Source organism: Siniperca chuatsi, linkage group LG13, assembly GCF_020085105.1.
Source record: "Siniperca chuatsi isolate FFG_IHB_CAS linkage group LG13, ASM2008510v1, whole genome shotgun sequence".
NCBI classification, from domain to species: Eukaryota; Metazoa; Chordata; class Actinopteri; order Centrarchiformes; family Sinipercidae; genus Siniperca; species Siniperca chuatsi.
The window spans coordinates 27534455-27555122 of record NC_058054.1 but is presented as its reverse complement, the minus strand read 5'-3'; the positions used below and the strand labels follow the sequence as shown (position 1 = coordinate 27555122).

Sequence of the window (20668 nt, the reverse complement as noted above, 5' to 3'; positions counted from 1 at the left end):
TTATTGGGAGGCAGGAGCTGTAGCCGCTCTGCCACCGTGCACCCCAGGTATGTATGTAATAATCATAATTCAACTTGAAAGGGAACAATACTTTCTGTTCATTTGGAAATCAGTTCAAGAACCTCTTTCCAGAACATCTGGAGCTTCTGACAACCCAACATACAATGAAACAGGGCACACGTGTCTTCATTACATTTAATACAGTTGTAATTAATGGTGTAATTTATCAGGTGTAATGTAAGTCCTGTAACAGGTTGCTTCAGGTATTAATGTCTGGAGAACATTCTTCCAAGCAGACAGATAAGGAGCGTTTTCTGCTAACTGCTAGTAATATGTCAAAAAACATGGACAACTGACCTCTGTCATGTAGATGGTTTAGAGTTTCCACTATTTTCAATTTCCAAAAAAGTAGTTAAATACTACCCTGTGGAGGGTGAGTATGGGTAGCTGTAAGCTGCAGAAGGAGAGGTGGGGGAGTTGCTCAGGTGAGCAGCATCAAGGAGAGATAATTGGCACAGCTGAACCCGGTTAACTAATTATTCTCTCCTTAAATACAGTAGCATGCTGGACACAAGGGGAGAGAGAAGGAGAGGTGGAGAGAGGACATGCAAGGGAGAAAGAAAGAAAGAAAGAAAGAAAGAAAGAAAGAAAGAAAGAAAGAGAGAGAAAGAAAGAAAGAAAGAAAGAAAGAAAGAAAGAAAGAAAGAAAGAAAGAAAGAAAGAAAGAAAGAAAGAAAGAAAGAAAGAAAGAAAGAAAGAAAGAAAGAAAGAAAGAAAGAAAGAAAGAAAGAAAGAAAGAAAGAAAGAAAGAACATACATACATATACACTGAAACCCTGGTCTCAGCGTGGTGTCTCAGGGCCAAGAGGAACTCACAGTAGCACGATTACGCTACATACCCCTAACCTAAAAATCACCCGGATCATCCCCATTTGTTATTTGATGTGTGAGCTTAAAATCCAGCTGAAACTCCATAGTGATTTAGATTTAGACATTAGGGGAGCTCTTTATTTATCCCCCTGGGGAAATTTCAGTCTCACAACAGCAGAGATATGTAGAGAATAGAAAAAGAATAATAAATGATGAATAGATAAGGAATAAAACAAAAAAGAATACAAATCTGTATAAGTAAACATATATAAATACAGTGCAAGCAGTGTCCACATGTATAGTCAGTATGGTACAGTCCATGAGGAGTGGCCATCATGCAAGGCCTCAGAAACCACGGAGTTGGCTGAGACTGAAGTCATTACGGCAGAAGTCATTGTGTAGTTGAATGGCTGTTGAAACACCTTGACGGTTGCTGAAGGTACTTCCTCTTATGGCAAGCTCATACAGTACCTGATAAATCTAAATAATAATACATAATAGTGTTTAATGTCGTCACGGCGGTGAGGGAGATTGGCAACAGGGAAGGGACCCAAATGCAGACAGCTGAGACAGCAGGATGAGATCAGTGGTTTAATGACCAAAATAGCTCACAGGCAGGTTCAGGTAGGCAGACAGGTAGACAGGTAGCTTCAGATAGAAGTGACAGAAGCTCAAAAGCAAAAACACAAGGCAAGACAGCAACATAATATCTAGGACGAACTGACAGAGGAACAAAGGAAGTGGACCGGTGTACTGAGAGGCTCATGAGGGAATGAGATGCAGGTGAGGAAGATGAGCGGGGAAGGCCAGGCAACAGCAGAGGGAAGTGGGAACAGGGCTGAACGTAACAAAACGTTTATTTAAAGGGAAATGGTGGTGCGTTGAACACCCTGTTGTGTATGCAAGCATACTGCACTGCCTTTTTAATACGGCAGGGTTTATATACATGTCTCTGCTGATTGGATAACACCTCTGACACACCCACCAAATGAGAGAAAACATGCCTCAAAGCCTGTTGCACACCGTTGCAGATGCACACCGTTTCGAGGAAACATGTCGTTCAACCCGGAAACCGTAGCGAAAAGGTGCACAGCGCTTTCAGATTCAAGTGCCCCAGGTTTGTAGATGGGTGGGGCAGTCAGGTGATGGGGACAGGACTGCCAGTCCGAGGGCACCTGGTGGATGGATGGAAAATGGCAATAAAGGGGCCTGGAGAATAGGGAATGTGTATATGAGAGGAGGGATAGAGAGACAGAATGTGACAAATGTAGCCTATGTTCATGTTATAAATGTATAAAAATTCTCAGGTTGTGTCTTCCATGTTCAAATAGCCTATAATTAACTTTACTCATGTCACTGCTAACACAACATGTTGTTATTGTTAATGAGCGGGGCAGAAACAGGTTGTACTTTTGACTGCATTTTAGAAGAAGAACTTTAGAGGCAGACTGCTGCTTGTGTTTATATCTGGGTAATGTTCACAGGTTAATGATGAGAGATTTTCAAACTACAAGGATGCACAAGAAAAACCTAGAGCATTTGGTCCAAAGGTCCAAACTGTGAGCCAAAACAGAAGTGTGTGTTTGAGTAGGGATTACGCCTATATAACGCGTTATTTCTGTTATTATTACTGTTTTTGTTTTTAAGATACATGGATTTATTGTTGATAGATAGGCCTAGATCTGTCAGGTCACACATTACAATACATAATAATAATAATAAAACTTTATTTATAGAGCACTTATCAAAACAAAGTACAAAGTGCTTCACAACAAGAGAAATAAAATACCACAGGAAATAAAACACATAATATACACAAAAGCAATAAAATAAACAATAAAATAAACAGCCAGTTCAGGTAAAATCAGGATCTGCTTTCAGATAAAAATGTGTTTTGAGATGAGACTTAAACGAAGACACTGACTCAGACAACCTAATTTCTTCAGGCAAGTTGTTCCAGAGCCTCGGGGCCCTGATAGCAAAAGCTCTGTCCCCCTTACATGAGTATCACAGCTGTTAACATTGTGACCCTGTCTAAATCTTACTTAGGTTCAGTGTTTGGTAAAATATGTCAAAATAAAGTATGTGACAAATCTGCTGGGTTATAGAATGTGGCGTAACACCGGAACTAAAGAGTCATCCTGTATGTTTCCGCCCGGACGGTGTTAAAGACGAACCAAATACATCCATTAGTGGTGACCAGACGTTTTTTTTAATGTTTATTGAATTCCGTATTTTGTGGTGTTGCAGGCAGTTGTTCTTTCCTCAGTACATCACGTGTTGAAAGCGGTTAGCAGCCGAAACAGCAGAGTTTCACCGGAAGAGCTAAAACAAGAGAGAGGCTGCGCTCCGCTAGCGAGGTGAGTGAAGTAGCGCTTCCGTATCCACAGGCTGTCATGGCAGAACTAGTGTCACTGCGGCAGTTCGGTTCCGTCATGTCTGACGAGAAAGTCAAGGCAGACTCCTTGAACATTTATTTTTGACAGTTTTTCCATTTCTATCGGTTTTACAGAGAACAGGCTGTAGGTTCATAGGGCATGTAACGTCAATTTAGTCTTTTTAAGTTGAAGCTAGCACGTGTGCAAACAGCATGACAACCCCTAACAGAAGTGATAGAAGAGGTCAAGGGACCATCCCCATTTTACCAACAAACATCTTAAAAAACAAACATTTGATACACTAAATAAAAGAGTAATGTATCTTTCATAAATTCAATCTAACACTGAAAATATTTTCAGATTGCCATGTATTGATACTTTTTGTATTTTCTATATGAGTCTTATTTCCAAATTTAAAACCAAGATATCCAAATGTAAACAAAAAAAACAAAAAACAAAGAAACAAAAACAGACAGAAATGTATGATTGAATAATAGCGTAAACATCCCTATTAAGCCCATGTACTGTGCATCTGGAAAGTATTCAGAGCGCTTCACTTTGTCCACATTTTATGTTACAGCCTTTTCCAAAATGGATTAAATTAATTATTTACCTTAAAATTCTACAAACAATACCTCATAATGACAATGTGAAAGAAGTTTGTTTGAAATCTGCAAATTTATAAAAAAATAAAAAAACACATGTACATAAGTATTCACAGCCTTTGCTCAATACTTTGTTGAAGCACCTTTGGCACCAATTACAGCCTCAAGTCTTTTTGGCTTGGCACACCTATTTTTGGGCAGTTTCTCTCATTCTTCTTTGCAGGACCTCTGAAGCTCCATCAGGTTGGATGGGCAGCGCCAGTGCACAGCCATTTTCAGATCTCTCCAGAGATGTTCAGTCGGGTTCAAGTCTGGGCTCTGGCTGGGCCACTCAGGGACATTCACAGAGTCCCGTAGCCACTCCTTTGTTATCTTGGCTGTGAGCTTAGGGTCGTTGTCCTGTTGAAGATGAACCTTCGCCCCAGTCTGAGGTCCAGAGCGCTCTGGAGCAGGTTTTCATCAAGGATGTCTCTGTACATTGCTGCATTCATCTTCTCCTCAATCCTGACCAGTCTCCCAGTTCCTGCCGCTGAAAAACATCCCCACCGCATGATGCTGCCACCACCATGCTTCACTGTAGGGATGGTGTTGGCCAGGTGATGAGCGGTGCCTGGTCTCCTCCAGACATGACGCCCTTCTCCCCCGATCGCTCTCTTTGGCCGGGCGGCCAGCTCTAGGAAGAGTCCTGGTGGTTCCAAACTTCTTCCATTTACAGATGATGGAGGCCACTGTGCTCACTGGGACCTTCAATGCTGCAGAAATGTTTCTGTACCCTTCCCCAGATCTGTGCCTCGATACAATCCTGTCTCAGAGGTCTACAGACAATTCCTTGGACCAATCAAGTTGTAAAACATCTCAAGTATGATCAGTGGAAACAGGAAGCACCTGAGCTCAATTTTGAGTGTCATGGTAAAGGCTGTGAATACTTATGTACATGTGATTTTTGTTTTTGTTTTTTATTTGTAATACATTTGCAAAGATTTCAAACAAGCTTCTTTCACGTTGTCATTATGGGGTATTGTTTGTAGAATTTTGAGGAAAATAATGAATTCAATCCATTTTGGAATAAGGCTGTAACATAACATAAAATGTGGAAAAAGTGAAGCGCTGTGAATACTTTCCGGATGCATATAAACTCACTTGCAACTTCTGAATCAAATAAAAAAGAAACTACATCATCATTTTTGCTATGTGATGTTTCTTCCAATGAAGCTGCTTGTTACACAAATGACACTTTTTATTGTAAGCCTATCAGATTTGTCAGTATTGAGCTATTGAAGCGTTTGTGACATGTGCCTGCTGATCCCAGAAGTTGTTCCAAAAAGACTTTGGTGATTTCGGTTCCCTCAGAAGATAACATTTTTTGCATATTTCTACTCCTGTTTTTGATAAGTACTCATTTGTTATTAAAATGTAAGTGATTAGTGTTTTGAATAAGACATATGGTAGAATATTACTTGAATTAGGAATATTGTTTCTTTTGAAATCAAAATGAGTTTTAGCATGCCAGCAAACAGACCACATGCTGCATCAGTACAGTAGCTGCATAGTGTGGTTCATTGCAATGACATAAAGCATAATAAGCATGTATAGTTTACATTTTTGTATGTAGTTTATACTATTATACTGTTAAATAGACAATAAATGTGCATGTTTATTTTTATTTATTTTTTAATTAACATTTTTACCTGGTGGGCTTAAAGGGATGTAAATGAGTATAGCTAATTACTTCTCTACATAATCAATTCATACTTTTTATGTTATGTTATTGTCTTTTAACCATAAATTCTCTGATGTTCCTTTTAAGCCCACTTGACTGTGTTTCAGTGGGGATTTTCTTCCTTTTGACTTTTGAACCATTTTCCTCCCTAATTTTGACCTCACCTGATGAATCAGCTCCATAATTCAGATAGTTAATACCCATATTTAAATATTGTATATTATATATGTGACTGTATACAATCCCCTCAAAGAGCATAGACCTACGTTTAGCCTAGGAGAAGATCGAAATTGCAGAAAAGTTGGCATCTTGTTAATTTTGCTTAAGTTATAGGCTAATGATACACGAGCTTCAAGATGTTGTGACTCATGTCTCCTCACAATGAACTGAATGTTTTCAAACTATTAGCCTATATGTTTAAAATTAACATTTGAAAATCAGTTAAAGTTATTGTTTAATTGTAAATCCTGAAATTGACTAATTGGCTATCTTTAGGACATTAGTATTAATAGTTTTTTGGCGACATTCCAAAGAAGACATGTTATAAGTTTAGCCTTTTCTGTGTGGACAACACAGCAAAAAGGCTGGCCACGCCTGTTTCAAATGCCGTTTACAGGCCAAAAGATGGGAGTGGAGACAAAATGAAAGTAGCTATTAAGAGCTAAGTATTTACAGATTTTAATAGAGAAGTTTGTATTAAGATTTTTTAAGTATATATGTTTATTTATCAACAAATCATGAAGTGTGCTTAGGTTAGGTTCCCATTAAGCCCATGCCAGACTTTGACATATTTTGACAAATTATACAATAAAAACATTAGAAATTGGTATAAATGAATTATTGACACTTTGAGTGTGAGAGATTAGACTTTCATTTAAACTAAAATGTTCTCACTTAAATTGGGGCAGTATTTATTAAAAATGTCTGAAAAGCGGATTTGGTGGGCTTCATAGGGACGTTTACCCTGTTTGAGGCTAGACCGTCTCCTCTTTGGGTAGGAGGTTTAAGCCTTTTCAAGTAAGTACGTACGAGCTACTTTACCAATCAACAGTCATATTTGTAAAAACACGAACATGTGAGAAATTAAGAGGACATTTTAATTCCTGATCTTTTTTGCCTATGCGAGAAGACTTCAGCTCTGTGTCTGTGTTCTCTTTTTAAACCAAGTGTGATTTTCTGTTACTGGCTGTGGATGACAATGAGAACAGTGAAATTGGCATTAACTAACATTGGCATGTACTTGTGTTTATTTGTGTATGTATTGTATGCATGTACTGTATACAGTATATTGTATTGATTGCCATTTTAATTCATTGTTGTATTAAATATCTCCCATTACTGACTGCTGTCTGCAAGCCAAATTGCCCCTCGAGGACATTAAAGCGTTACTCTCATCTGCTCTCTCTGCAGTCATGCTCCTGGTGGACCCTGGTCTGTACATCGGCACTGCGGCTGACCTTAATGACAGCCAGGGATTGGCCGATGCAGCTGTCAATCACATCCTGTCTGTGGACTCTGTGGATCCTGCCCCTCTGTTTCCTGCTGATGGGGGCTTCCACAGGAAGTGGATCAATGTTCTGGACGAGGTGACCTCTGACCTCCTGAGTCACATGGACGACTGCTTCCTGTTCATTAAGGAGGCTGTGGACGGAGGCGGGGCTGCACTTGTTCATTGGTAAGGGTCAGAGGTCAACTCAGTGGGCCATTTTAACAGTTGAAAAATAAAGAAACTTGCAATAGTGTCGGTCTGTACTGTATTTAATTTTCTTTAAGTTATGAATAAATAAACACATTTTTGAATTGATCTAAAAAATGATTTTGGTATTTGATATTCTATCCACTAGTGTGTGTCCTATTACGTTCCATCACACAATTCAAAGCCATTTAGTCAATATTCCGCACTATATATTAAGCAAAGCAATAACAGGAGCTCTCATTGGCCAGCCATTCATTTCAGTGAGCTCGAGCTCGTCTCCTTCCACATAATCTCATAACTATCCTCAAATTTAAGCAATCACTTTAGAAACATTTGTATGGATTCATCGATTCTATGTTAGTTTGCCAGTGAAATGCCTGCAGTCCTTGCAGTCCAGCATCTGTAACTGGCTGAGTGCATGATGTAAACATAAAAAACCCTGTGTGGTAACGTGACAAGCATGAATGTGTGCGTGTGTGGGTGTGTGTGTGTGTGTGTGTGTCAGCCAGGCCGGTCGGAGTCGCAGCGCCACCATCATTACTGCTTATCTGATGAAGAGATACCGGCTGGGCTTCACTGAGGCTTACCACAGACTGAAGAGTGTCAAACAGGACGTACAGTAAGTGCTGGTGTGTGTGGTGTGTCTGCACTGCTTCTTGAATTTCTCATGAACTCACTGACTGCCTAAAATGACTGAAAGTATGTCAGTTGTCTGTAGTGTGTGTTTTTACTGTTTTTACTTTAGCTGCAAGGCTAGTTGCCACTAAAGGTAAGTGAGAGAAAGTGGCCCTTTAACAGTACATTGTCAGAATCGATGACGTCGTTATTACACGCAGGACATTTAATTGATAGCTGGTGGATTTGTTTCAGGGTCAACGGTGGTTTTGAGGAGCAGTTGTGTCTGTATGAGGCCATGCAGTGTGAAGTGGACACCTCCAGTCCTCTGTACAAACAGTACAGACTGACCAAGATCACTGAGAAGTACCCTGGTAACCACACACACACACACACACACACAATAATTGTGTTTGATAAAACCTCTGGCCAAAAGTACAGATCAGTAGCCAACACACACTCTTTTCCTACATGGGTCATTATTTGTGTATTGATTTCCAGCGATTTTCTATTTATGTGTGCGTGTGTGTGTGTGTGTGCGCGCAGAGTTGCAGCATGTTCCCAGGGAGCTGTTTGCCGTTGACCCCGCCCACTCCAGCTCCTCTGAAGTGTCCTATCGCTGCAAGAAGTGCAGGTGAAAGGTGGAAAAGTGTATACAGTGGCTGAATGGAGGAAAGCTTTGGAACGATGCTGAATTCATGTCGTATGGGAATAGTCAAAGACCTTCAAGCGGGAAGCTTGACTGTCTTTGCCATTTTCTTCCTGAATTTTGATGCCAGTAACAAGGAAACACCTGTTGCTGAGTGCAAAAATGGTGCCTTTATTTCAAAATAAATCATTTCATAAATCCTTTTATCTCTATGGTTAAAGGAATAATTCAACTTTTTGGGAAATACACATCCCGATTCCAGCTCCGTACTCATCCTCCACCTTTTCCTCTGCAGACGAACTCTGTTCCGTGGCTCCAGTATTCTCAGTCACCCAGTAGGAGAAGGAGCACCAGCCTTTGGTCACAAGAAGTCCAGTAACCTCACTGGTAAGAACACAACCATACTGTTGACCAATTCATCCAGCCCAGGGGATTTCAAACGAAGCTGAATGGGGGGGGTGTGGAGAGGCACCTATACTGCATGAGGTGATACGGATAGGTGCATGCCAGTGTTCTGGAAACAACAGGAAGTTAGTCTCTCTCTCTCTCTCTCGCTCTCTCTCATCTTGTAATTTCCAACAGCCCTTAGCTGCGTTTCAGGGTCCTGGGATTGTTCATGCTGTCTCACTATCACTGTCATGATTTACTGGGATACTGGAATAGAACAGAGCCATTGTTAATGTTATTAGTAACAACTGTGCTTTTCCTACCATGGCAAGTCAAAATGTCTGCAGTCAAACAATGCTATTGTAATAATCACACACTGAGAACGTGCAGTTTATCATAAGTAATGATATGAAATGTGTTGTTGTCTAGGAGACGTCCAGTGTACGTCTTACTTCATTGAACCAGTGCAGTGGATGGAACAAGCTTTACTTGGAGTGATGGATGGACAGGTAATGCATACGTACACACACACACACACACACACACACACACACACACACACACACACACAGGAAAAGAGAGGAGGGAAGTACCATAAGCCAAATAAAGAGAGAGTGTGTTTTAAGTAGGATGTGTGGATCAGCAGATCTCCACAGTGATGGGAAGATGATCATAACTAACATTCATACTTGTGTGGAACCACAACTGATCAGTTCTGGTTGAAGGATTCTCACAGACAACCAGTGTGGTATTGATCTGTTATAGATAGTGATATGTGATCAAATCAAACATCAGTAGGAAATGATAGTGATTGTCCCATTTGTCCTTTGTTTTGTCCAGCAATTGTTCTCTTAAGAAAGGACAATTAAAGTATTATCCTAACCCAATCTGTAATCCGATAATAATTTCAAATTAAATTCAAATTTCAGGTATAATCTGATTTATACCTGAAATTTAAAAGTTGACTTAATTAACCTGTGTGTGTGTGTGTGTGTGTGTGTGTGTGTGTGTGTGTAGCTGCTGTGTCCTAAGTGCAGCTCTAAGCTGGGCTCGTTCAGCTGGTGTGGTGCTCAGTGTTCGTGTGGCCGCTGGGTCACTCCCGCCTTCCAGCTGCACTGCAACAGAGTGGACGAGATCCAACAGCTGAACATACAGAAACTGAACATACAGAAGTAACACACACGCATACACACACTCGCCGGAAGGGATAACACACAGCTCAACACACAGTCAAACAGGAAATATAATTTTCAAATGTTATAATCGTCTTGCAACAGGTTATAAAGACTAACGAAGTTGTAATGCAGTGCAGTACAGCGGGTTTGGGTGTTGACCAGAAGACCAAACACTCAAATATTGAAGAAAATGAACATTGTTTTTTATTACTGCAGGGTTTTGTTTGTACAGACACAGACAATCATGAGAGAACACTTTGGAAGTGGACAGAATTTCAACTCTAGAATTCACGACGAGTGTGAAGTGTCACTTGACATCAGGTGGCCTTTCAAATGTTTAAAGGACTGCTGCAAAGTAAAATATTTAACGTTATACAGAAATTGGTACTGAAAAATCAGTCAATTATTTGATTAATCAGAAAAGGAATCATATATTTTCAGAATTGAATTCCTTAAAGCGGTTATAATGGATATTTTTATAATAACGATGTATCAAATGAATATGAAAAGAATCACTCGTAGTGATGAACCTACAGAGAATTATCAGCTGAATCTGCAGCTCCCCTCGGCTCTGCGGAGCTTTATAGTGAGCTTCAGCTCAGTGTTTAGCTGTCCGGCCACAACTTTACTGTTCTGGTTCACTCTCACTGCTCGCATAGTGTTGATTTTAGCTGCAGCAGCAGCTGTTTCCAGAGAAAACGCTGTAAAAAGCCGCTGTACACGAGCTGCTCAGCAGCAGACAGCAGACAGACTCTGTCAGAGCTCTGCTGGTGAACACAGTGGAGCATCTAGCAGCTAAAGAGCCAGACGTTTCCCCCAGGAGTTGGTAGAGCCCCAAAACTGAGCTTACATTCATCAGGTGACCAGAAACACCACTCCAAATGAAGACTAATGTTGTTCCCTAACTGCTGGATGAGTAAATAAGCAACTGTTTGCTAACAATTCGCCAAAGGTGATGGTATGTTAATGTTGTGTTCACAATTTGTTTCTGCTGCCCACAAGTGGCCAAAACAATCATTTGTTGCAGGTTTAAAGCTGTACTGATTGTTTTTTGCTGCTGTTGTTTTTGAACCATTGTTATTATAGCTAGATATTAAATAGAAATATTTATTAGTGCAGCTGTAAGACACTTATTAGATAAAAGTACCAACTATTCATTGCTTACAGCTTCTCAAATGAGAGAATGCTTAGTTTTGTCTGTTTCATGTCACTGTACATTACATTGGTCATTCAATTAGGCAACTGGAAGACATCTCTGGGGGGTTGCTGATATCTTGTGATGGACATGTCATTATTTAAAGGAATAATAAACTTTAAAGGAATAATAAAAACAACATCAATAGATAAATGAATGGGGGGGAAACACATTAGTTGCAGCCCTAACAGCAAAGGTGAAACTGCTACCAGTCCCACAACAGCTCACTAAAGCTTGTATGCCAGTGTTGGTGTAATGCAACTGTTCAGAATGAATGAGTTAACACGTGTCAGAAAAAGTGAATTTTATACCACTTTATGACTGTTGTGTAATACACACAAATCATGTAAATAAATGAAAAATAAAAACACACTTGTATGTATCGAAAAAGTTGGCGGCAATCTGTTCCTGGCATTCTGTAAATGAATCTGGGATCTTACGTGTGTGCAAGATCATTTGAGTGACATTTGTGTTGTATGTTGTATGTTTGTGTTGTGTTTCGTGTGTGTCATGTCTAAATTCTTCCTCCCTTGTTTCTATATTTTTTCTTCACATCCACGAACAGGAACTGGATCCAACACAAAGATCACATCGGGATGAATTTCAACAGATTTATTTGTTCTGGACTCTAGCTTCCCCATTCCTCAATTGCAATTCAAATGACATAATATTTACTACCACTGTAGCCCAAATAAACTCACTGGGACCTGTCACTTAAAATGATTCCAAATTTTATGAATATGTTAATGTTTTTTTAAATGTTCCCTCAGGTTCACTGTGATCCATTGTATTGCTTTGGTTGGTAGAGAGATAAAAATACAACAGTTTTAAATATGACAGAATGCTTAGACCCCACAGCTGTCATTTTGCCCATTTTGTCATTTAAACTCCTTAAGTCCCTCAACATAGTTTTTGCAGGGTCACACTTTATAGAGAGGCACAAAAGACTAAAAACAAAGCATAAAAAGTTGGTCCACAAACTGGGGTAGTTTGGATGTCCTAGGCACGTGTCAACACTGTCAACACATGTGGAGGAAGCACTCCGATCTTTAACTTGAGTAAAAGTAGCAATACTACAGTGTCGACATACTCTGTTAAAGGTAAACGTCCCGCATTCCAAATTTTACTGAGTAAAAGTACAAAAGTAATAGCATCAAAGTATACTTAAAGTACTAAAAGTAAAAGTACTAAGTATGCCGAAATTGTTTCAGAAAAATGTACATTATATTAATGGATTATAATTAGTGATGCATTAATGTGTATATCACTTTATTGTTGCAGCTGGTAAATAATCAGTAATCAGTATTAACAATGGAATAATGTCATATATAATATATCAGTTACAGGGGACATTTTTCTGCAGAACAAGTACTTTATATATCATGTTGCTGGTAAAACTTTTGCACTTTTACTTAAGAAGGATTTTAGATGTGGGACCTTTACTTGTAATGGATTGTTGTTTTGGTATTTCTACTGAAGTAAACGATCTGAGTACTTTTTCCACCACTAGTCATCCTTTGCACGTTATCGTCCTAAACCAGATGAGGGCTGAGAGAAAATGTTGAGTTTGCCATCTTAGTATTTTATATACAGTATATTGTTCTTATTTTGTTATTCAAACAGCACATGTACAAGAAAAAGTAGTGCATGGACAGAACCATTGGTGATAAATTGGTATTTTCCAGTTGAGTCATTCCCCTGCTTTGGAGACATTATCTGTAGTAACATATGGGTACCACAAGATGGCAGATCAGCTCCAATGAAAACATCTACACTGTCTGCAGCTGCTTGAGAAAAACTGTAGCATGAGAAAGATGAGAAAACATGGAGGCTTCATAGTAAAGTATGATATATAATGCATATAAAACAAGAATTAGAAATGATGCCGTCTCTAATTAAGATCTCTTCAGTTGAGGTTTGAGCAGCTATTCCAGAGTTTTCTTATTTTTTCTTAGGCAATAATCCATTATCATGGCCTCTTGTTGCAACTTCATATCATGCAATGGCTGTCAGATAAGTATGACCTTTATCCTGTCCCGATCCGCCACTACGCAGATCCTTAGGACAGTTTTTGACAATATTTCATGCACAGAATCTTCTTGTAAGATCTTACATCATCTAAGCATTTTTGTTTCAAACATGATTTCAGCTATTTGAGGTGAGCAGGTTCTTATTTCAGTGTGATAATATCCGTGAGTCCAGGTCTCACTGCCAACAGATCTGCGTAAGCCTGTGTAAGTACAGTATGTGGATTGTTACAGTGAGTGCTATTAAGTGAGGCTGGACTGGACTGTCCAACAGATGCCTGGAAAACTGGAGCACACACACTGGAAATGTGGTGCAGAGAGGAGGAGGAGGGGTGAAAATGTTGACCGCCAACAAAAAGAGAGGCTTACGTAAAAGAGGAGGAAAAGGGTTTAAATAAGGTAAAGTGAAAATGTGTGAAAACTACAAGAAAAGACAGGAAAGTGTGGGGATGTGGTCCGAATTTTCCATGCTCTCATAACCACTGGAATTATGAATCAATCAAAGGGGACTTCCCACAGAGACTGTCTGTCTGTAAGAGAGGGACACATGAGACCCTAACTGGGATTTGTGCAGTAATCCAGTATACTATAATACTCCCATTAATCAGCTGAGATCCTGCAGTTGCAGACTAAAATAGAGAAGTGTGACAACTTTTACAACCTCAACAACGATCTCCCCTTCGGAAGAGAAGGAAAATACATTTTCTGAAAGACCTGTCCTTTCTGGAAGTCCAGTTCCACAGTGCTACAGTAGTGCTGTATGAAGTGTCACATCTTCATCTTTGACATGATCTCAAGAGGCTACAGTATTTGAATGTCCACTTCTGATGACTGAAAAGCCATATGCACAAATAATTACAGCATGTTATGTACTGTATTTGTAACTGCCTAATATTTTGAGGCATTAGCATACATCTGTCATTAAAGAGCAACAACCTTTATTAATAAACTTGAATGCCATCCCACTGTGTGGATATAATGCATTTTCATAAACAGTGAATGTTGAGTATTGCTGTATCTCTACAGTGATGCTACTCAAAGACCCAAGGCTGGCATACTAGACTTTGAAATACAACATGCTAAGCTAATTACAACAGGAGGTTGTAGTCTGGTTAAAATTAAAAGGAAATTCTGAAGAAAGATCAATGGAGCACCTGTTAACATTTCAATCATATAAGAACCTCCTGTGAATTAATAGTGAACAGTGTATATCTAGTTCAAGTTACAGCGAAATGCAGTTTAGGTCCAACCAGAAGTGCAATAAGCAAGTACAGGATATAAAGTGTGTGCAGGATAGAGCAGTATTATATACAGATGGCATTACTATAAACAGAAGTATACTGATGGATATGTACAATAATGAACAGCAGTGCAATGACTATAAAGTAGTGCAAATTATGGAAATAGTTAACAGTGCAGCAGATGAGTTATTGCAGTATTCAGTACAGAGTACTGGAGTGTAAATGATGCAGTATATGTATAGAAAAATAGTCCGGTAGTGTAAATGAACATGTGTTACATGCAGCAAAAACAATATCAATATAGCAGCATTTAAGTTAAGGTATATGAGGGGAAGTGGAATCAGAATGCCATTGTGGAATCAGCGATGCAAATAGGTGTGGTGTTGTGTCCATTGACTGCTGTCTCTGCTGGTCTCTCAATACTTTCTGACTCCCATACTCTGTCTGTGGCACTTAGCCCCAAGCCCACCGGTTCATACTGAAGACAGAAATCTTCAAAATAAGTAAGCTAAGTAATTTGTTTGGGCACTGGAGTTTAGCAAACCTTACTCAAATAGGAGGAAATAGTGCATTCGTTGGGGACTATTTTCAGCGGCGGATTAATCCACATGTGGTGCTCCAGTGAGTGTTTGGGGCAGCAGGACGGTGTGTGTGGGATTGAGTCAAAATAAATTGCAGTGTGTGTGTTCATGGTGATGAAGGAACATGTCACCCAATGCAACAGTGTTGCACAAGGTTTTTGGACAACAATTGGAGCTCTATGGCACAGAGGAATAATAAAATCAGGCGTTGGATACACACACAATACTTATTAGTGTGTGGACAATAAAGCATATCACCAGACTTACGCCAGCCGAAGTAGTTCCACATCACCTACTACAAAAACTGAAGTAAAGTTTAAAGAAAAAATAGGAGGGATGTTCGTTTTGCACTCATGAAATGGAAATACAAATGTGTGGCTTTGTTATGAAAAGAAAACATGGCATTCACATTTAGTAGGATGTGATGTGAAAGTTCTTAGATAGGAATTGTTGATACTGTGCCCTTTCTGTCTGTTTACAGCTGTACTACACTTCTGTCTGGCTAACGCTAGTATATTCTCTGAGGCAGAGACAAAACTTGATACTTATGATGCAATTTTATGACGTAAGCCTATTATAAAATGACTGACCCCATTTTTACTAGCTTAAAGAAAATTATTACTGATTTTATACTGGTCTTGTGGGTGGTGTTGGACTCCACCTGGCAGACACTGCTGCTGGTTGAAAAGCTGGCTTGGCTCTTTCTACACCTTGTTCAACTGTCCATAAAAGTACCATCCCCCTTTGTCTTAAGATGGTTTTGTTTAGCTTTATGACATCACAAAGTGCAGGATTTAAAAATTGTTTAAGTGCCCATATATGGCATGTTTTTTTTGTTTTTTTTTATTAATTTAAGTAAATGGTTCTGTTTGCAGTTAGTGATCTGGTGAGCAGAGACGCGCTGATGGAGTCCCAGGACAGCCAGTGCTCTCACTTTAATGCTCCTGAACGTCTGTAATGGTATGTCTGCTAATAAAGTTGACATTGAATGATTTCAGTAATAAAAGTAAGTGCAGTGATGCAGATGCCAGATGGAAACATAAAAACATTTCGGTGATTTCTTTTTTGTCACAATGCCTGGATTTGTCCTTTAACGGCCATGCCGAGTGTTCTTCTGATAAACGGAGTGACAAGGTGCCAAGTTGGTAACAGTGATAACCTCAGTGATAGTTAATCATTCTTCCCTGTTTCTGTTTCCCATTCTATCCAGCTTGCAGACTGTGTTGAAACTATTCAATCTTCCTAAACTTCTGTGTAGAGTTCACATCTGTTAATGCTGGGAAGTAGCATTACTGTTTTAAGCATTTTAATTACTTTTTTATGACTATGCTGTCTGAGGTCAGCAATAGTGTTTTTACTTAATCAGAGCTTTGCAGCCTTATATTTTTTAATTAACAAAACTTAAACACTGTATATGTTATGAAATGTTACCAGTTTTTGTTCCAGTGCAACTTTACCCAAATAGACCTACTAAATACCTTCATGGCATTTCTCATACTTTAAAGGAATAGTTCAACATGTAGCAAAAAAGCTCTCTGTTAAGTGATTTATTTGAAATTTGTCTGCTTACATGTCTGATTTAATTTGCAAATCAGGAATTAAGGTAAATGTAGTACCATTTATACATGTTGGTACACTGTTTGATCCATTCTTTTGGGAACAGTTCAGTACACAAATTAATTCAATTTTTCAATTCAGTTTTATTTATACAGCGGCAATTCATAACAGAAGTTATCTCATGGCACTTTTCCTATAGAGCAGGTCTAGACCATACTCTTTATAATATTAATTACAGAGACCCAACAAATCCCACCATGAGCAAGCATTACACATTACAATTATAAATATGATTTGTGTGTGACAAATGATCTGTACCAGTGTGGGTCAGTTGGTGTTGACTGTTGGGAGATATAATCAGTGTGCGGTGTTGAAGGATTCTAATCATTCGTCTCCTGGTATCGTTGCTGCTCGTTGTTCTCATCAAGGCACTTTTAAACGTCTTTGATTTTTACAGCTGGAAATGGGACCAATGCAAACGTGATGTCAATACAGCAAACTACTGCCATGTTCTATGAGTGAGAGTAGCTATTATTTTTATAATCTACTTTATCTGGTTGTAGTACAGTTATATGAAGTTACAGTATTCTCAATACTGGTTCACTTTGTCAAAACTCTTCACGTAGTCAGCACAACAGCAGTGGGAGTCTAAACTGTGGAGAACTTGTCATTGCTTTGACACAAAATGCATTTAACGACCACATCATTCAAATTTCATGAACTGTTTTCTCACTAAAGCACCACTAAAACTCCATTTTGCACGTTTACATGCTATATTAAAAACTGTTCAAAACATAATACAAAATGACTGTGAATTAGACTGCAATTTGCAACATATACATATAAGGAAATGTTTTCCTCATGGAGGTGGAGAGTTTATGACCACCAGCCACATGATCAGATGTCCCTCTTGAATACAATGAGTGCTGGACGTCTGGACATATCTGCAAAAGATTACCAGGGATGGATCAGACATGCAAAAAGATCCTTTCCCAGGTGGATTGCAAGAGAGGACGTAAGTCGATGAGAACTTGAAGCCAAACGCAGAAGACGGGCTGACTAGCACTGTATCTGTAGCTATCCTGAACAAGTATGTAGAGTGAATCTATACATGTTTGTTTTGTATCGGATTACTGGAGTTAATTTAGTTTAGGAAAATCAAGTCTACTGAAGTGTATTTCAGTATTTCTTCCACAAGAGCTGATCCATAGAGGTGTATGAAGTTTTGGTTGCATTAGTGCATTTTGGAGGTGACATTAACTGTTGTGCTGAGCTGCATGTTGGTAGGGAACTTTGTGACACATTCTGAAAAAGTGAATTCAGTTTAGAGAAATACACAATTGTAAAAATAGTATAAATTATAGTATATATATTAGCCAGGCAAATCAAAACTTTTTGATGAATGTGCATTTCTGTGTTGATACAGGATCACCCATTGTGTTATCTCTAATTACTCTGTCGTTCAATATGTGCTAATTTCTCATCTAGATTTACACCCAGTAACCCAACAGAGAAGTCAAACATCCTCTACAGCCAACTGAATAAATTCCTGTCAGTCTAGTCTATTCACAGTTTCACTATCACTGTTCACCTTTCTTGCCCTTCTTCACAGTGAGTAGCTTACATGCAACACTAATGAAAAACAAATGTCTCAATACAACAAATTCATGTAAATTAGCAACCAGTTAGAAATTAAAAACAAAATGTAAACCTCCCTCAACACCTCATTGGACACCCAAACATCTATGTATGTATATCTGCTCACAGACATTTTGTTATTTGATATTTCCCCAAACTATCGAAGCCCTGAGAGGCAAGTGGGAGAAAAAAAAATCAATTTTCTAAGTCTAAATAGTTTTCTCTCCTGCGTTTATGACTTGAAATGAAAAAAAGTTTTGGCAGGTGAATTTTTTTTTTTTTTTTTGGGGTAAAAATCCTACTGGCAAAACATTTTTTCCACCTGTTTCACAGATTAAAAACATATTTTTAAAGGAATTTAGGAAGATTATCCTGCTAAAACCTTTTTTTTTTCATCTGTTCTTAAAGGGGCAATATGTAAGATTTGGCCAGAATTCTATTTTAAAACATTAAAAAAACTAACCTTATCAACAGAATGTGAAGAAAAAACAGTTCTGATGTTATTTCAGTGACTTTAACAATTTGGGTTTTAGTGTCTTGCCCAAGGACACGTGGGCTGGGGAAAGCCAGAATTGAACTGCCGACCTTCCGGTTGGTGGACGGCCCGCTCTATCACCAAGCCATAGCCGCCCGATGTTACTGAGTAAATGGCATGTGTGCCAATTGTGCCTGTAGGTTGAAGCGACTCAGAAAAGAGTCTTAGTGATGGTGTGACTAAAGTTTTTACTGTGAAAAAATATGGCCCTACCATAAAACACATGCTTTTAGAATGGAGTTTGGTTCAACAGCCTGTCCACTCGAAAGACCAGGGAGCAGAGGGTATTTTAACGTTAATAGTTGACATAAATTGAGCTGGCCTGATAATGAACCTTGTTCATTAGTGGGGGCTAAAACCGACCCGTTTTCTGCTTCTCGGCTCGTAGTAAAAGGTCGCGTAATGAGCACAAACGGCAGCGGTCGCTTCGCCACAGAGATGTAATTAGTATACAGTAACTTCCCATTGGACAGACTACCAAAATAGCAAAAAAATAAAGTGTCTTAACGACATTAACAGTGACAGATGTCAGAAATACATTACCTTGAGATTCAATACAGTATGTCAGGTTAGTCCACTTGGTTTGTTTCACTGAAAGGAAACTATTTCTTTATTTTTTTCTATATAACGACGCTGGTCATTGATCGGCAACAACATAACATAATTGTTTGCCTGACTGGCCATAGGATTTGGGCTCCTAAGTATCCGGATGCGCTGCTCTCATCTATTATGTTGCAGAGATATCTACTGAAATTAGCATGCTAACCAGCTAGCCCCGGCCTCGATCTGGCCTGGAATGTGTTGTAATACCACTTGTGCCTCGAGGGGCGATAACAAGTGGTATATATAAACAATAATAATAAGTCCAATAGTATAGCTCACAAAATGTCAAGAAAGGAAATATTCTTACACCTATTTTCCTTATCAAACAGAAAAATACAACCGTACACCTTCTGAATTCACGTTTCTCTCTTTCACTGAACTATTACATCTAAAACACACTTCATTCAAACTCCGACAGAAAGAACATAAAACTCACCAAACTCGTCTTGGTTAATCTTTCCACTGTTCCAACAATCACCAACTCTGGTTTGGACTAAATAAATCCTTAATCCACCGAGTTAGATGTGAAAAAAATTCCGGCTCTACAGGCTGTGGCTGCCTCTCTGATGCCCGACCTCCCTCTCGCTCCTCTCTCGCTTGACGTCTCTGGTGTCCCCGCCTGAACCTGCGGTGTCTCCGTCGTCCCTGGAGTCAGAATCCTCGTCGGAGCCGCTGTAAATCACCTCTGTACTATATTCTCTGTCGTCAAACTGGCCTCCGACGGTCCCAGAGGCCGTGTTCGGTCCCGGTCTGGCCGTGTTCACGGGGAGGCTGCTGACCCCGGTTCCGTTGCCTTCTCGCCCGGCTCCGGGTCTGGTGCCCAGTCAGCTAATAGGACTGCTAAGTTAGCTGCATGGCTAACTGAGCTAACTAGCTAACGGCAGTTAAATGGACTGTACTTATCTTTCTGACTACTCAAAGCGCTTCAACTGCATATCTCATTCACCCCATTTACACACATTCATACAGCGATGGCAGAACTGCTCATCAAAGTAACTAAGCATTCACACACCGAAGGCACAGCCCTCGGGAGCAAGTTGGGGTTCAGTGTCTTGCACAAGGACACTTTGACATGTGGGCTGGGGGAAGCTGGGATCGAACCGGCGATCGAAACACATCACATACAGTATATTTTTACATCGTCCATTCTGTATGAGAGGTCTGTTCTCCCTGAAGTCCAGTAACTGCTGTACCTA

The 20668-nt window shown here is 39.4% G+C and overlaps 2 protein-coding genes across 3 annotated transcripts in view; one reads left to right on the top strand and one right to left on the bottom strand.

The window, feature by feature from the left end:
• prg4a (proteoglycan 4a) overlaps positions 1-20408 on the bottom strand; it is a 33905-nt gene extending 13497 nt beyond the window's left edge. Inside the window, exon 1 of the mRNA XM_044218462.1 lies at positions 19909-20408. The gene's annotated coding sequence lies outside the window, so the exon portion shown is untranslated. The remainder of the gene's footprint in view (positions 1-19908) is intronic.
• On the top strand, positions 3010-12145 carry dusp12 (dual specificity phosphatase 12). 2 transcript variants are annotated; one of them, XM_044218464.1, is made up of 8 exons: positions 3010-3230; positions 6984-7248; positions 7775-7888; positions 8140-8258; positions 8431-8518; positions 8829-8920; positions 9350-9429; positions 11856-12145. In XM_044218464.1, the coding sequence occupies exons 2-8, from the start codon at positions 6986-6988 to the stop codon at positions 12006-12008; spliced, it is 909 nt and encodes a 302-aa protein (XP_044074399.1). In that variant the 5' UTR covers positions 3010-3230; positions 6984-6985; the 3' UTR covers positions 12009-12145. The 2 variants fall into 2 exon arrangements, with proteins under 2 accessions (XP_044074399.1, XP_044074398.1); XM_044218463.1 differs by lacking the exon at positions 11856-12145 and adding an exon at positions 9938-11680 and having other exon boundaries at positions 3013-3230.
• Positions 20409-20668: the final 260 nt, after the last annotated feature.

Bases quoted from the DNA above. Each gene is read 5' to 3' on its own strand.
- dusp12 (XM_044218463.1), top strand. From the start codon at position 6,986: ATGCTCCTGGTGGACCCTGGTCTGTACATCGGCACTGCGGCTGACCTT. The intron at 7,249-7,774 runs GTAAGGGTCAGA...TGTGTGTGTCAG, and splicing joins GGGGCTGCACTTGTTCATTG to CCAGGCCGGTCGGAGTCGCA. The intron at 8,519-8,828 runs GTGAAAGGTGGA...TTTCCTCTGCAG, and splicing joins TATCGCTGCAAGAAGTGCAG to ACGAACTCTGTTCCGTGGCT.